Source organism: Plasmodium inui (genome assembly GCF_000524495.1).
Source record: "Plasmodium inui San Antonio 1 unplaced genomic scaffold supercont1.5, whole genome shotgun sequence".
Taxonomy (NCBI): Eukaryota; Apicomplexa; class Aconoidasida; order Haemosporida; family Plasmodiidae; genus Plasmodium; species Plasmodium inui.
This window is the reverse complement of record NW_008481839.1, coordinates 221829-239554: the sequence shown is the minus strand read 5'-3', so window position 1 is coordinate 239554 and position 17726 is coordinate 221829. Positions and strand designations below refer to the sequence as shown.

Here is a 17726-nt window from a genome sequence, read left to right as displayed (position 1 = left end):
AATGATATTACTTATACGAGACGGCAGTGTAAAAGAGACAAAAAGTAGAACATGTTTTTTTTTAAAAATGCTAGAAGATGTTGTTTTTACACCAAAATATATGAAAATATAAATATTGTGAAGCGTGTGAAATTGGAGGGGAGGGGTTCCCCCGCTGATCAAGGGGGAGGTTCGAAGTTTCGGACAACTGAGCCAGAACAGTCATGTGCCGCGGGGAAGGAACAGAAGAAAGAGTGCAGTCCCTCCTTGAAGGACATCAAGAAGGATAAAAGTAAACAGTTTTACAGACATGTGTATCAAAAAATAAAACAGAAGAATGTTAAGTTGGGAAACTATGAGGAGGGTTCGTCAGATGACTTTCTTGACAGAGGAGAGGCAGAAGAAGATGCAGGAGAAGGCGCCCCCTTGGAGGAGCACACGCAGGAGGGAAGTGGAAAAGACGTGCCCAGGAAAAGGCACCCCAGATTTGGTGCAACCACAAGTGAAGACAAAACGGGAATATCGGAGAAATGGCACCAAAGGGGAGACACAATTTGGAAAGAAAAAGTAGCGCCACCATTAACCCTCCAACGGGGCATTCAAAGTGGGAAAGGCAAAAGCATCAAGGGGGAGAAATATCTGAAGGTGAAAAATAACTATTTAAAACGTAAGGATGTGTATTTGAAGGTTAAGGACGGTCATGTAAGTCGGCACGGTAAAGACGGTAGAGATCGGCAAGGGAAAGGTTCACCCGCAAAGTGGAGTGCAGTTCTGACAAATCTCCCCTTGCGATCCAGGGGATATAAATCCAAGGGGGAAAAAAAGGAGGGAGGACCCGAAGGGACAATGGCTCATCACTATCGAGAAGGAGATTCACTGGACGCCATGCCAAACAGAACAGAAGAAGGGATGGAAATAAAAAGAGTTGTTAAAAACGAATGGGGAAATGGAAACCTTAAAAGTAAAAGCTCTTTCAGTGGAAATGGAAACCATACAAATAAACAGCTGCTCTACCTCCCCTATAATGATAAAAATAAGTTACTCAAAGATTCAACAAATGGAAAAGATAATAAAGAGAACATTCCTTTTGACTCCAAATCGGAGAAGGCAAAAAATGTGAAGGGACAATCCCAAGCAGATGCCGAAGTAGCGAATAAAAATTACATCGATGTGGAATATGAACAATATTGGGATAGCGAAAAGATACAAAAAGTTTTACAGCTACAAAAAAATGGGGAGAAAAATTTAAAGAATAAATTATTCAAAGGAGTATTATGTGTATCCCCTTATGATACGAGCAAGTGTGTTGTGGTCAGTGAAGAAGATCCCTTGCATTTTTTGAAAAAGGACGCTTTTACCATTTATGGCTATATTAGCCGCAACAGAGCACTGAACGAGGATGTAGTGTATGCCTATACGGCTCGAAGGAAAATCAAACGATCTGGACATTTAGAAAATGAGGAGGAGATTCTCGAAGCGAGTCAAGAGGGTACCATCTCGGTGAGCGAAAAGGAGGAAGAAAAAAAGGAACATTTTTGCAGAGTTGTTAACATCGTTGAACGGAGGAATGCCCCAATTGTGTGCACCTTGAATTATTTAAATATCAGCAAAAGCATAAACAACACCTTTGTCAGGAAGGACGCACCACAGTTGAGAAGTGAAAAATTTATGAGCAATCCTCCCAATGCAAAAACGCCCAACAGGGAAGGAAGTAACATGGAGTATGACCCCAAGGATGAAGAACCCCCGCCTAGGAAGACACTCAAAAAAGGCCATAGAGAAAACACCCCCCTGTGTGCCAAGGTACAGCCCATTGACCCTAGATTACCCTGCTTCATATACGACGGCTCCAGTTGCATGTTAAACAGATTGTTGCACTATTTCAAGAGAAAGAAAATAAATTTGTACGTCCTGGTGAAGTTTAAAAAATGGGACACACACCAGATCAATCCATCTGGAAGCATCACTACCATTTTAGGAAATGAAAAAAACTTTTTGGGAGTCATTTATTTTTTTATCCATTTTTACAAAATACATTTTCACATTTATGAGAGGAGCGATATGTCTTATTTGAAGAACAAAATGGAGGTGAACGACAAAGTCCTCGCAGCTTTGGCCAACCGCCAGTGTGGTGCGTCGGCAGTCCAAGGTGAGACAAGCGATGGAAAGGGGGAAGCAACATCAGGGGGAGCAGCATCAGGCGAAGCAGTATCCGGGGCAATAATACACCGAGGAAGAGACTCCCCTACTATCCTCGAGCACCGGCTAAAAATGGCCTACTTGAAAAACATCCAAGAAAATAATAAGCGTATCGAAAAGTACATGTTAAAAAGCTTCCTTAAAAATAGGGAAATTATTACCAACCTGGATATATTTACCATAGACCCTCCGAGTGCAAAGGATCTGGATGACGCTCTGTCCATCGAATTTGTCGGAAGCGACACGAATGCTGCAAATGCTTTTGAGTACAGAATAGGGGTGCACATTTCTGACGTCTCCTTCTTCGTGACCCCCGACTCGTACTACGACAGGGTGGCTTCCAAAGTGTGTAACACGATATATATGGACCTAATGTAAGGCGCTCAGAGGGGTGTACGATTCGTCCTGTGTGCCTATCTTCGCAACGCTTCTCACCCCCAGTGTCTTCTTTTCACCTGTTCGAATTCGCTTTTCACTTTTTTTTCGTCCCGCCACTTTGCAGGGTCATCCACATGCTCCCCTCCATTTTGAGTGAAGAAATTTGTTCCCTGAACACCCAGGGCGAGAAGCTGTCGTTTTCGGTCTTTTTCCGCCTGAGCAGTCGGGCGAATCCGTACGACGTTGTGAAGGGGGAGATCGTAGAAAGTGACGAAAATGTGAAAAACGAAGAAAGAGACAAAATGGGCAGAAGTGAAAAAAGCGCAAGGAATGAAAATGGTATAGAAATTATGAAGAGCCTAATCAAAAGCAAGCACAAACTGAACTACGATACCGTTGAGGATTTCCTGGACGATGTGTACGGCAGCCTTCACGAGAGCAATAACAATATAAAGGAAAAGGAAGAAGATATTTTAGTGAGGGGGAATCTCCCATTAAGCTGTTTCCCCTTTATTGTAAATTTTGAAGCAACGTGCGAGAGGTATGGTCTGAGTGCCAAGTTGGGAAGCGACATCTTTCGATTATTCTTGTTGTCCAAAATGCTGAAGGAGAAGACTGGACGGAAGAGCGTCAACTCCAAGCCGTCCTTGTTATTTTTGTTTAATGAAGCAGACACGAGTGGGTCCTGTGCGCGCGATAGAGAGGTGCCTATCGGGGTGGAAGAACTGGAGAAGTTTTATCCAGAGGGAGGAGACAATCTTAGTGGCATGATTAGTAGCCACTTTAACGGTGATGCTGTTAACGAGCGCTTGCAGGCCTTCTTGAAGAAGAAGAACGTGCAAGCCCTTCTGGACGAAATGGACGTGGAAAATATTAGCGTGGAGAAAGTCGAATACAAAGCAAAGAGCCACATGCTAATAGAAGAAATGATGATATTAACAAATTTTTTAATAGCCAATAAAATTAGCCAAAGTAAAAAATTGGGAATCCTGAGGATACATGAAAATACCTCCGACGAGATAAAGAATAATCTCCTTCACATTATTGACCATAACACGTACAGTCGAATTGATGGCCTGATTGACGTAAAAAGAAGCAGCATTAACGACATTTTAAACGTTTGCGAAGAAATTTTGGACACTAATCAGCTGATGTGCATGCAGTACAACATTTTGAAACACTACAAGGAGGCCATATACATCCCCTACACAGAAGGGGAGAAGAAGACGCATCACTTTGGCTTAGCACTGAACAAATATATTCATTTCACCTCCCCCATAAGGAGATATATCGATATTATTACACACAGAATTTTAGGTACTATCGTGGAAGACGACGAGAAGGGGTTAACTTACAGCTACGAGGACTTGAAGAGAATTTGCGACCAATGCAATTTTCAGAAAAAAAAAACGGACGAGGCTCAGATTCATTTGAAGAATGTCCTCCTTAATCGATATCTCTTATATTTGAACGAAGCCTACAAAGGGGAGAAGCGAGTGGTGGGGAATGCGCGTAACGCGGCTGCCAGAGATGGAGGCAATCTCAGTTCGAAAGATGTGTCACTATGTGTGCTTCACTCAGAGGAGGGAAGGACCCCCCATGATAACAGCTCACAGGGCATGTCCCCCTTTGAAAAGAAGAAGCACCCAGTGAACAAGCCCCAGAGGAAAGAAACGGATCACCTTATCGACAAAGAAAGTGAACTGGACGAATCCCGTGAACCTATTAAGAAGTACTTCTACATGAGGGATGGCCTTATATGCTTCCCAACGGAAGCCTACATTCAAGAAATCGTCATAACGAAAATCGCAAAAGAGAGCATATGCCTGAATATACTATTTAAAAATTATATTGATGTGGATGTAATGGACGACCCTGATGAGGAGTATACGGCGAAGACCTACACGTACACATCCTACGTGTTGGACTCATCCAAGGGAAGTAACCCTATTAGCAGCTACCCAGTGGAAAAGAGCACTTTGATCACTGACCGCCTGAAGCTCATAATTGAGGCCAGTGACGAAATGAACACCGCCAATCACAATAGAGAAGAAAACGCCAAGTGTAAATTTAAAAAAAGCCCAATTGAGAATGGCAAATTGAAAAATGCAATCGTCTTTTATGTGCCCTTGTTAGAAACAGAGAAGTCAATCAGTGACAGCTTGCTAAATCTGACGTTCGAATTTATTTCTGTATCATATGAAGAAAGTACCTTTGTATTTGATTTATCAACAGGGGTGCTGTACAGGGTGGGCGGAGATGCGACTGCCATGAATGAGGCTCGCAGCGCTGGGCCTCTGGAGGGGGCCGCGAAAGAGGAAGAGCAGACAGCGGAAAGGCAATCAGAGGAGCACGCCGTTCAAAACAGAACAACTCTGCAAATCCCAAATATCCTCAAAAAAATAAAAAATTCTCAATTTATCGTTAATTACCAAGTACTAAAACTTGATGAGAAAGAGGCCTTTCAAAAAATTTATGACGTTCTGTATATCCATGACGTTTTCTTCAAGCGGGTTGAAGAAGAAAAATCAAGAGGGAGTCCCAGAGGAGGTCTGCACCATGAGAGTTTTTCCACCGATGAACATAATAAACGAGGTGTTGGTCTGATGGAAAACCCTGCTCCTTTCGGTGGAGAAAAAATCGAAAGGGATAAAGCATCAAATGAAGATGGAGGAAAGACGGGGTGTGTTGAAGAGGGGCCTACGGAGCAGTATGAAACGATAAGCAGGTTTCAGAAGAAGGAAATTTTGATTGTCCCCGGATCGCAGGTGTGGACCTTGCGCTTGGCATGATATAAGAGGATCTGTTCTGTGTCGTATGGGTTGCGATAAGGTGGCATTTGGTTGTTCATGTGGCTTGGGTCGGTCCGTGTTTGCCACATGTTTTTACCTGTTTTCCACATGTCTTTGCCCCTTACGAATCTCTTTTGAACGCTTCTCCTGTAAAGTCAGAGAAAATTACCCCGTGTGGTAATCCGTCGAGAAATATCCGTACAGGGTGTGTCTTTTTGCATTTCCACCCCAATTGTCCATGACATTTACATGTTCCTTCAGCATCGGTTTAGTTTACTTTTTCTTTTTTTCTTCCTCTTTTTTTTTTAAGTGTGAAAAATGTGGATCCCTTTGGCGTTCACTAATTGGCGTAAATTCTGGGCACAGAATTTCGACATCGCCAAGCCGCGCGAGCATATTTGCCCTTGTCCATGTGCTTATGTCTACGATTGTGCTGCCCCACGCGGTTGGGAAAGCGACAATTCATGACGCCCACCATTTGTCAGCTTTTAACCCCCCTTGCACACCCGTTTACTCCAAATGTTTGATTCACAAATTTGAAGGCGTCGATTGGGCAGTTCCTTGTGCATTTTGTTTTCTCCTTTTTGTCCTTTTTTTTTTTTTCTCTAATTAACAATTTTGTCAACTTTGAGATCTAATTTTTATTTTTTTTAAACCATTTATAAGCGAATGACTCAAATAATTTAAAATAACATATCCACATAGGTGTGAAATATAGGGAGTTACGAGAGTTGGCGCACATGCAGAAAAACACAGTCAAAGACACAAGCGTGCTTGAGCGGTGCTCACATATGCACATAACGTACATGGTAGTGTAAACTGAACTGTACAAAAAGGAATGTATTAAAAGGCACTTAAAAAAAAAAAAAAAGCACAACTTGCAAACTTAATAATATTTAATTTGAACCAACTGACAGGTTGGATGGTCACCCGGAAAGCAGCATCAATGAAGCTACGCAGCACGTATTGAAAATGGGAGTAGACAAGAAAAAAATAAAATAAAAATAAGTGAAGATGATGGAGTAATAAGAGGCGCGAAATGAGGCGAATTAATGATGTATAAATTAAATTTAATTAAGCGCATTTGGGAAAGAAGGCACCCCACCTACGACGGGATTGAGTTACAGGGGTAGAGACACATAAAGGGGGGAGAGCTATAAATAGAAGAAAAAAAAAAAAAAGACATCAATGTCGACATCAACACTAAATCTACCATATCATAGCATAAAAAACATTCTCACGAAAGGGTAAACGTCAAGCGCCTCAGCGCCGCTGCTCATGTCAATGCCTCTACAAAGAAGAGTGGTAGCTAGCCGAGAAGATGCCATGACATATATCACCCCCCTCTAGCTGTTCCGAACAAACTTGTGATTCTTTTTTAGTCTCAAATCTATCTTAATAGCATAATGGTCAGACATTGTCACGAAATGGACATTCTTTATTTTCATACAAAAGGAATAGCAGCAATTGAAGTTTTTGGAACTCTTGTACGTGTGGACCATGACGGAGGGTTCGTTAAAAAGTATCTTGGCACTCTTAATATAGTAATGCTTCAAAATTTTGAGGTCGTTATATTTTTTTAGATCGAGAGCTTCTTCGTATCTCTTCCCCTTCGCCTGGTGGTCATCCTTTCTGCCCCTCTTGTTGTGTGTCTGGGTTAAGACATAATTCTGCGTGTTCCAAACGGAATTGGAGCACTTCTGAGTTTCGCGATTGGCACCAACTGGATCAAAGGGCATGTTTGATCCCTCTTGGGCTTTTTCGCGACCCATCACGAGTTGTTCATCGTTAGGCATTTTAGTTCTGTCTACACATGGCTGGGATTTAATGGCACCCATTTTGTATGCCTCATCCGTCTTTTCTGCTGCACTTGGCTTGCCCTTTTGGTCAACATTCCCTTTTTCAGCCGTGACGTTCTTTCCCCCCTTTGCACCCTTTCCGTTGTTGTAACTGATGGGAGGAAAGAAAATATAATCGCATCTCAGTCCGTTACATCTGGAATGGGGCCCGAGGACATTCAGCGGGTTTAGGGGATCCCACGTATATTCGTCACTAGAAATGTTTTCTTCGCTTGTCAAATTAAGAAAGCTTTTATTTTTCATATTAAGGTTCATTTTGTTGTGCAACTGTCCCTGGTTGGGTTCTCCGCCGCCTACCGGGCTGCCCCCATGTGTACATTTTTTATTTTTAGACGCATTTCGATTGGGACTCACACAGTTATGGTCATCGAGGAGGATCCTGCCTTCACTCATATTCTCCACTATGTGATTTCTATCCTTCTCCTCTTTCTGCCTTCTTTTAAAAATGAAATATTTTTTGCTCTTTGGGGAATTTTCTGGACCCTCCTTAGTTCGTGCGTCTCCTTGATTATAATTTCTACCCCTTTGGTTCTTTTCCTTTTTAGACATGGGAGTACACTCACACATTTTTATAAAATCGTCTGCCAGTTTTATGCTACTGAAGGACCTTGGGAGGTCCGAATTATTCTGGACGAAGGGGCATTTGTTGTGAAACTGTTGAAGTTCACCTTTCTGTTCCTTCTCCATTAGCACAAGTTTCTTTCCTTCACTTAGATTGTCCTTTACATTCTTTGCGCATATACAAAACTTCTGCTTTAATTTGTTTGTCGCTTTAAATTTTAACTTCTTAATGAAATAGAAGATGTCTTTTTTGAGAGTTTCTTGGGTTCTACTGTTGTACCATTTTTTGGTGAAGTGCAGGAACTTGCTGCTCTTATTTTTCCCTTTCTCATTTGTTACTTGGTTTTTTAGTGCCTCGGATACGTCAATTCTGAGTGAGTGATCTTCCGCTGGGATTACTTCTCCTTTGCAGTTGGATTCCTTCACGGTGCGCTCCCTTTCATTGAGGGAAGCAATGATATGATGGTTTCTTTCGGCCTTTTGCTTGACGTCTTCTAGAGTAAATAAGTTGCCTTCTTCTCTCTCATGCTTCGCCATCTGCGGCTCACCTTGTTTGCCCTTCAGGGGCGTCCTTTTTTTAACCCCGCCATCATGGTTCTTCTCATAATTCCTCAGAATGTTATAAAAGAGTTTCTTTTTCATTTGTTTTATTTTCTTGGCTAGCTTACTAATCTTTTTCTTCTTTTCGTTCGTATTGATATTGGCGTTTTCTTCAGCGGGTTGGGTACTTGTGTATGGTGGGCTTTCCATCTGATCGTTGCAGCTGTTTCCCTTTGCATCGTTCTTTCCGATAGCATATGTAACATTCCAGTCATTGCCGTCCCTTCTTGTGCCTACTTCACTCAGCAGTGGGGGTTCCTTGTGGGTCTCCCTCCCCCTCGCCAATTCTTCGTTCAAGAAAGCGCTACAAAGATTTTCTATCTTCAATTTGTCTTCACAGTTATCATGCACATTTCGTACTTTTTCTTTATGACCACTTAACTGATTTTTATAGAAAGTGGTTGTGACACTCAGCTTGGAGTCTTCTTCTCTTTGCATTTGAGCATGGGTGGAGGTGTTGTCATCACCCTTCTCATTGGACATACCTACCTGGGCAGTTTCTTTAGGATGAAACTGGGGAGTGTTTTCCTCTCCTCTGCAGTATTCTCCCATTTCTGGAGATGATATACAGTGTGTCATAATTTTGTCTTCTCCGTTTGCGCACTTTTTATCAGTCAATTGGTTACTTCCCGAAGTGTCAAGTTCTTTTATTGTCTCTGGTGCCTTTTCCGTAGTGTCTCCATTTGTGAATCCCTCTTCTTTCATGCAGTAGATCATCCCACTGGGCTCCGCCTCGAGTGGAACAGCCACTTCGGTTCTATCATGTAGGTCATTCCTTGACACATTGGAACTTCGGTCACTGAACCAGTTGGCCTCTTCCTCATCATCATACAGATCCGTATACGAGTGGTTGCTCTCACTTGATATGTCACTGGAGAATAAATTATGGTCGCTGTTATAATGGTGGTGTAAATTTGTTGCGGCATGGTATTCGTCTTCCTCCCTGTGGATCTTCAATTTGTCTCCATCGATCTTGCTACGTAGAGTGCATTTCTGTGTTACAATGCTACTGCCGATTTTATCTTCCTTTATGAACACATCACCGGTGGAGCAACTTTGCACATTCCTTTGTCTTTCCTTTTTCTCTCCTTTGTCTCTCTTATCTGCGCAGCAGTTGGGGCCATTTTCCTCCCCCGTGGGAGGGTTAAAAAGGTCATCTTGTGTTTTGCTCACGTGGAGGATACTTTCTAACAGATCGTGGTCTCCTTTTTGATGATCTACCACATGATCTGCCCTAGTACTCAGGGGGGACATCTGTCCATAATGCATTTCGTCAGTGTGCAGCTGTGTTTCCCCCTTTCGCTCTGGAATTACATCTGAAGGGTTATCTTTCCCATTGGCAGTGCTCGAATTGGGGATAATGGTACAGTGAGGAATGTTTCCCCTTTGTGACGGGCTCATATTGTCAACTAGTTTAAGTGCCTGGTTTTTGCGACTGGATGGAATCCGCTTGACGTGGGGAAGATGCTCTTTTTTGTGACATTTTCTGGTGCACCCTTTTCTATGATGACGCTTCACTCTCTTGTAACTTTCTGGAAGGAAATTTCCTTTTCTTCTCCAGATCGTCTTTGAAACCGTTTCTGTGACTTTCTTACTACGAATGAGGAACATCTTAGAGGGCACGCCCGTCACTGCACGTCTCCCACTACGCGCAGTCATCGCATGGGAAACACATTCGGAGTATCTGCTTTGCAGGCAATTCCTAGATTGCCTGCGTTTATTTAACGCACCATTATTTAGTGCACTATTCATTTTGTCCATTTCGCTTGCGTCATTCTTGAAATTGGCTCTGCTTAAACAAACCGATGCGTGGAATTCTACGGAGTTGTCACCCACATTCCATTTCTTCCTTTCCTCCGTGTACGCCTCATTATGATACATACTATCATAAGATTCTAAAATGTTGCAAAAGGTAGAGAGAGTTTTCCCTGAGTTGGAGTAAACTATACTGTCGTTATTTTCCGATCTGTTAAAACTGGGGAAAACGCGCATGGAACTTCTGCTACCTAGTTCATCATTTTTTGTGTGCACTTTATTATCCAAGGATGGTCTCTCAAAGTAGATACTTTTATTTGCATTCACCGAATGGTTACTGTAAGCGTTATCGTTATTGGTTATGCCGCTGAGTGGATTTCCTTTATGTTTATTTTTGACTCCCTCTTGGTCATTACGACTGGGGTGATGTTCTTCCGTTTCTTCCCTTACTTCTCTTTCTCTTCTTTCTACCGTTTCTTTTCTTCCTTCCCTTTCTGCCTTTTTGGCCTCCCTGTTGACCACGTCCTCAGAAGTGCCAGCAACCCTGGGGAATAAATGACTGAAAGAGTGGCAACTGTTGGGAGAAATTGTACGCGTCTTTTTTTTCTGCAAGCGTGGTAATGCCTTCCCTATGAGTTGTTTGGTTTTCTTCTTTTTGACATTCCTAGCATAGAGCCAAGCGTCTTTCCACCCCCTTTTAATGAAGGAGGAATAATTATTTGGACACAAATTGGGAGCAGCATTGAGATCTCCAATAATTATTGGGATGGTATTTCTTTTCTCAGCATTTCTAGCTATTTCCATAATTTGCTTAATTTCGAAGTCTCGAACTCGTTCGATATATTTAGATTCTGTGTCTGCGGCACCGCTAGCTAGATGCATATTGACCAAAGTAATGTAACTAAAAAAAGGGACGTCAATGACGACTTCTAGGAATCCTTTTGTCCCGAATATATGTTCCAGATAAGTTACGTGTTTGAATCCGTGAAAAAAGGAGTAGATAATGGGGTACTTACTAAATACAAGTAATCCGTGGTGAAGAGCAAAATATTTCTTTTTTCTGCAACGCGGTTCCTTTTTGTTTCCTCCGTTCGGGTTGTTGGCGCTTGTTCCGGTTCGCTTGCTATTTTCGTAACTGTTAGCTGTTCTGTCACTTGGACTGTCTTTACCACTTGGGCAGTCTTTACCACTTGGGCCGTTTTTACCACATGGGATGCTTCTTTCACTTGGACCATTTCTACCACATAGGCCGTCTCTGCCATCCTGACGACTACCCTCACGGAATCCGTCCTCCCTTGCGACATTCACGTCGCTAAATTTTTCCTTAAAGACGTCACTGCAATAATTGTCCCTCGCATAGAATGGATACTTGGGCATCAGGTGGTTCTTTAAATACTCCACGTGTTTCTCATCATATACTTCCTGCAACGCTATAATGTCTGCATTGGTTCTTTTTAAAGCAAAGGGAATGTGAAGCAATCGGTTGGAAATAAATGGTGGGTTCTGGTAGATGCACACACCGCATATTTTGTATTCAAGCAAACCCGTGTTGAATGACATGAACGAAAGGTTTTTCAGCATCTTGTTCATGATTCGGAGGTTCTTTTCATCCCTTTCGTCTTTCCCGGTTTGGTCATTCCGTTGATCGCTGCATCCACTGCTGCTCCTGCAGTTGCTTCTGATGTGGGATTCCATTCCACCACTGCGATCCCCTTCGGAGTTACTTTCTTCCGCATTGATGTTCTTTTTGATGTTATTTTGGTTTTCCTCGTTATTTGCCCTCTTCGCTTCGCTGCTCCTTTGCGCAGCAGTATCAGCCATGTTGATATTCGGCCGATTCTCCCCTGCACTACTTTGACCAGCTAACTTGTCCTTGTCTTCGTCCACTGAGTCGACCTTGACTCCTTCACCATCTTCTTTATTACCGTTTCCGTCTCCTTGATTTGAATCTCTCTGCATATCTGTAGCACCATTTTTAACATCATCTGCTTCCGATTTTATCTCCTTTCCCTTTGCCTTCCCACATGCATCGTCTGTATCGTTGGGCTCGCCCTTTTGTTCGTCACTCTCTTCAGCGATAACGTCAGATGGGCCGGCCTCCTGTTTCCCGCCCTGACCATTTGGCTTACCACCTTCGGCCTTCTTCTTATCATCTTCATCATTTTCCTCGTCATTTTCGTCTTCCTCCTTATCGTCTTCCCCATCCTCACCCCCATCCTCACCTCCATCCTCATCGCCATCATCGTCGCTATCGTTATTGTTGTTGTCGTCGTTGTTGTGCCTATCCCCGTTGCTTCTTCCGCTGCGCTTATCACCATTTCTGTTTCCGCTTCTTCTGCTGCCAGTTTCCTCCTTGTTGTAATTATCGTTGTCGTTTTCTTTTTCGTTTTCCTCATTTTGGTCATCCCCCTTGTGGTTGCCGCACGTGCGACGGGGGCTATTCGGCTTGGCCCCATTTTGGCTCATGCGCGTTTCGTCCTGGCTCCGATTTGTGGAAGACTTTTCCCTGGAACCAGTTCTATCTACCAACCTGTTAACTGATGCACGTCTTTTTTTTGTACCTGCGTTTATGTTAACTTTGTGGGTTTTATCGGGGTGCTTTGAATATTCCTCCTGGGGTTCATCACCAAGGTGGTTAGTGCTACTTTTGGTGAATCGCAATTTTGTGCGGGCTCGTTTGTCTCTTTGCCTCGCTCGGTTGGGATTGTTTACGTCGTCATTTTTTTCGCATTTTCCGTTTTTCTCCCTCTTGTCGGTTCCTACTGAAGAGAGGTCTTTGCCTCTTCCTGGATCCCCCCCCAACCAACACACCTTAGAGGAAAAAACAGACAGTCCCGATTCCCACGTATGTGCTAAGTAGCTAAATAGACCATGCGAATGCCTAATTGTATACACATTTCCGAAAGGTAAATAAATTTCAAAAAATAAAGTAGTCGAACCATTCACTTGAGCAAGAGACGTATTCAGAAGGCAACAGACGAAGAAGAAGATCTCTCCAACGATTAAATAAAAAACAAGAGACGTCCTTTTATGAGTAATTATTATGTGTAACATCCCCCTAAATGGTGGAAACTCTTTTAAGAACAAACCTTTCCCTTTTGCTCCATGAATAAAATGACATTTATTTTGCACCATCCTATGAATATATAAACGAGGGTCGCTATTCTGTACAGTTTTCTGACGCGATGACATAATTTCATTTTTTAAAAATGCACTTACAACAGTTAGAGGATTTTCCAAATTAGTATTTTCTTTCCGTTCTATACATAAATGAAGGGTGAGGTTAATTTTCTCAGGTTTCCGTATTTTTGCTTGATGTGAAAAAGTAGGTCCGGAAGAATGATGCTTTTGAGGAAAACGGAGTTGATCATTTTTTTGCTCTCTTTTTGTTATTCTATTCGCTCTGACCCGGCTGCATGCCCCATTGGTACAGTCTTCACTGGTCACTTTTTCCTTGTAAGGATGGAGAGGTTCATCTATTGTGGGATGAACAATTCTGCCTTCGCCATCCTCATAACTTAAATTTCGTATATCTGTGGGGTACGCAACGTCAATAAGCTTACAAAGACACAGTATATCATTTTTGATGCAATGGAGTAGAAAGTTCCTCATGCGATTTTTTACTTCTGACGGTGCGTGCAAGACGAGTCGGTCAATGAGTCGATCAATCAGTCGTTCTATAAGCCACTCTAGCAGGACAAGGCATAGTAACTGCTCTCCTGATGCGTGAGTTCCTTGCTCCAGTCGCAGGTGTTGTTTATTCTGCGTCCCAAGAGGAGGACCGTCTTCCAATGTCCAATCGAACAAGCGTTTTTTTTTCAAGCCATCGTGTGGGCACAGGCTAAAAGGGAAGGCTTTCCCCCCGGTAGCAGCAGAGGCGATTTCCCCACCTCGTTTTGGGTTCCCCTGACGTGTGTGATCATATGTGCATGGTGAATTCTTACGAACACAGTCCTTCATTATTCGTGGGCCTATTTCTTCATTTTTCGCATCCCTTCTTGTGTCTACACATGATCAGGTGCTACACTGCGTGTGCGGTGTATATACATACATATGCATGTATGCATATATTGCTGCTCTGTTTGGTTCGACTATAGCTCGTTTCATTTTGTTACACTTCGCTTTATCATTTTGGTTTATCCCGGCGATACAGGGCAATGCGAGTGCTATGCTGGATGGGTAAGCGGCACAACGCAAGGGCTGGGCAAACACACAAAAACAAATGGACCGAAAATGGACCACAAAAGGAGGATATTTTATAATGGGATATACGGAAGAAGTGGAAAAAACGTGGGAGTAGAAACCCAAAAAAAACAAAAAAAAAAACAAATGGTCGTAATTGTCACGTGTAAGCAAATTCGTAATGGGATATGAACTCGAATAAAAAGTAATAAATTAAAAAAAGAGGAACATCGCAGAAAGTTAATATTAGCTTACTGCTCACCTACTATTGTATTTTTTTTTCACATTTTGGTGCAAAAAAGCAAAAAAAAAAAAAAAAAAAAAAAAAAAAAGAAAAAAAAAAAAAAAAAAAAAAAAAGAAAAAAGAAAAAAGAAAAAAGAAAAAAAAAAGAAAAAGAAAAAAGACTGGATTATGCTTCCATCTTATGTGTACAGTTATGGGGAAAACGTACTAAATTTTTTCACTCTCTTTTGCATTCAATTTAGAGTGTATCAAACGCTAGGCGTTTTTGTATACCTATACGTGTGAACAGAAGTGAAGGAAGAAAATGCAAAAGGGCTTAGGGGTATCATTTGCTCATGGTGAAAAGCGTTCCTATTTTTGCAACTTAAAAAAAAAAAAATAGGAAAAAATGGCATCCTTTTATTTTACGTCTTTTATTCTTCTCTTTCCATTTATTCTTATATCTTCACTTGTATAGAAATTTATAGCACACGAATGTGAACAGGATGATGGGCAAACAAATTAAAACCTGTTCAGGTAATTCTCTGTAAACATATCGTCAGTGTTTTTGTTATAAAAAAAAAAAAGTAAAATGAAGAAAATTCGCCACTCGAATTGCGCACGCACATAAATACGTATGCGTGATAAAGGGCATACATACGGATGTGCGTTCATACTTGTATGCCTCGAACCAGTTCAAGGTGATGCTTGGTAAGTGGGGAAACGTTTCATTTTTTCACTTCATTTCATTGGCTGTAATTACTGGTGGAATGAAAAACCCGTTTTGAGTGCGCCGCAAGGCAAGCACTTTCGCGATGAGTGATAGAGATACGCGAAATACGTTGCAATTTTGCGAAAATGTACAACTCACCCATTATGTACTCGCCATTGGGCATCACCCAACAATAGTCGCCTGAGTAATGTGCTACGATTAGGATAAAATCATGTCGCGTTTTTTATGTAAAAAGGATAAAATGTGATACAAATTGGAGTATATTTCACCAAATCCCTTTCGGAAAAAAAAAATTCAGAACAAATTTTTACTTCGCAACTCGGGGTTGTACTCCTTGACCATTTGAAAAAAATTGCACAATGGTTAAAAGGTTTTTCAGTTTTTTGATGTGTTCAATAAGGATATCGTTTGGTGAAAAAAATGTGAGTAAAAAGTCGTCGAAAAGGGCGAAAGTGACGTAAAGAGCGAAAATGGTGTAAACAGAATGTGAAACCCCGCATTTAAGTGCCCCCAATTGGCTAAATGGTATTATATAATGCGAAAAAAGGGGGTGATACTTACGTTCACGCTTGTTACTAGGTTATTTATTTACTATTAGTCCTTTGTGTACTCTTTTTTTTTCCCCCCGTTTCACATTGTCAAAGGTGAACGCACCACAATTGCTCGGCGAAATGAAGACCACAAATTGTTAGTGATCGGTCTAGTTCTTTGCTTCAATAGGGTCACTCGAAAGGGGCTACCACATGAAACAATTTTGCTTAACACCTTATGATGGTAAAAAAAAAAAAAAAAAGACAAGAAAAAAAGGAGAATGTCATGTTTTACACCTAGCCTTATGAAACAGCCTCTTCAAACATGTTCACTTTTTAATTTTACGTTATGGATAATGGCTAGGGTATGATAAGTTCAGCTTCCGGCTAACTCTGCGAATAGTTTCCTTTTTTTGGGAGACACAAACGGGATGTGTGACTCTGCAGCTCCTTCACGCTTCGCAAAAAAAAAAAGAGGGATCTGCTCATCGGTAAATCCATAGAACATAAGCATACATTGTAGCTTATTTGGGTTTACCTACACATGTATTACATCGCCCGCGTGTGTTCATAAAGCGACCACGCTACCTCCCGCCCATGTGTAAAAAAAAGATACAGGAACCATGGAAATAATTTCTCCAGTGATAAACTCAACGGAATGAAAAACAGCGAAAAAAGGACACCAGTGGTAAAGCATCAAGTGAAATGGTTTTAACTTTTCGTCACATTTCACAAAACAGTTTTAGCGAACCCCCTCGCATGGAGTCCTCTTCCCTCCATTTTTTTTTTTTCTAAAATATGCAGTGTTGCATAGCCCTTCATTTTATTTCCCTTTAAAAGAAATCCTATGAGAAGAATTCACCGCCGGCGTAACTTCAGAACGGAATAAAATGAGCCCCTCGAAAAAGATCATACGCTGCGCAAATCGGGTGAAGGCACAACTCTTACTCCGCTGCGATGCCACATACCTGAAAAGCCTTTCCTAAAATGTGAGCATTGCGCAATAGGGGCAGAAGCGTGTATGTAAATGGTGCCACTATAACGATTCGAAGCGACGCAGAATAATTAAGAAAGTGTTTGTGCACTTATGCGAGCCTGAATTGCCGCCTCCTCTTCCTGCTGTGTGACAAGTGAAGGGACATGGGCCTACGAGGAAATATATCCCTGATTAAAAATAGAAAAAAAAAAAAAAAAAAATAAGTACAAAATGTTAAACTGAACTAAGATGAAAAGAATAAAATTAAATAAAACAAAACAAAACGGAACGAAGCCAAAGCAGGTGAATAATACCTTTAAAATGACACGTGTACATGGTAATTTTGTAAAGCATACGAAATGATTTGGTACCCTTCCCTCCAGTTTGTCATCCCTTTTTATCAGTAGCCCAATCCCATTTCTGCTTCACTTGCGCAGTTTGGATGGAATGTTACTGGAAAAGTCCAGCACAGCATATGCATATTAATATATATATATGTACGTACTTCCGTGACGTGCGCATAAGAGTACTGCGAAGGCATGCATGTTATCTGCGCAGGCGTGGTAGCCACAGTCCGGTGCCCATTCCGCAGGTATCGGTAACAGTACCAGAAAGTATTTAAATTTTATAAAATTCGATTTACCCCATGTTGATACGTGCCTTCTTCCCACCACTGATTAACGTTTGCCCGACTATCTCCTCCGTGAAGAGTTAAGCCAACCTGTTTGAAAAATTGAGCCATACAATTGTAAATATACTGCCCCCATTTGCCTACTGTTATATGTGCAATTTGTGCACACCTTTGTGTATGTTGCCCGTGCCACGGTTATGCTGTTTCAATAAAGAAACAACTGCGACGGGGGGGGATATTTACTAACGCGTTTGCCCACCTTGCAGCTTTATTCCATTCGCTAGTGTGATAGGAATAGTGCAAAAAAAGGGGAAAAAAAAAAAAAAAA

General features: G+C 41.7%; 2 protein-coding genes across 2 annotated transcripts; one reads left to right on the top strand and one right to left on the bottom strand.

Moving 5' to 3' along the window:
- Nucleotides 1–51: 51 nt before the first annotated feature.
- C922_01496 (hypothetical protein) lies at nucleotides 52–5348 on the top strand (the record flags this gene model as incomplete). Its single annotated transcript, XM_008817099.1, has 2 exons — nucleotides 52–2552; nucleotides 2681–5348. 2 exons carry the CDS (start codon nucleotides 52–54, stop codon nucleotides 5346–5348), a joined length of 5169 nt encoding a protein of 1722 aa, XP_008815321.1.
- A 1346-nt stretch (nucleotides 5349–6694) lies between these two features.
- C922_01495 (hypothetical protein) lies at nucleotides 6695–14083 on the bottom strand (the record flags this gene model as incomplete). The annotated part of the gene is made up of 1 exon (XM_008817098.1): nucleotides 6695–14083. One exon carries the CDS (start codon nucleotides 14081–14083, stop codon nucleotides 6695–6697), a length of 7389 nt encoding a protein of 2462 aa, XP_008815320.1.
- Between the last annotated feature and the right edge of the window lie 3643 nt (nucleotides 14084–17726).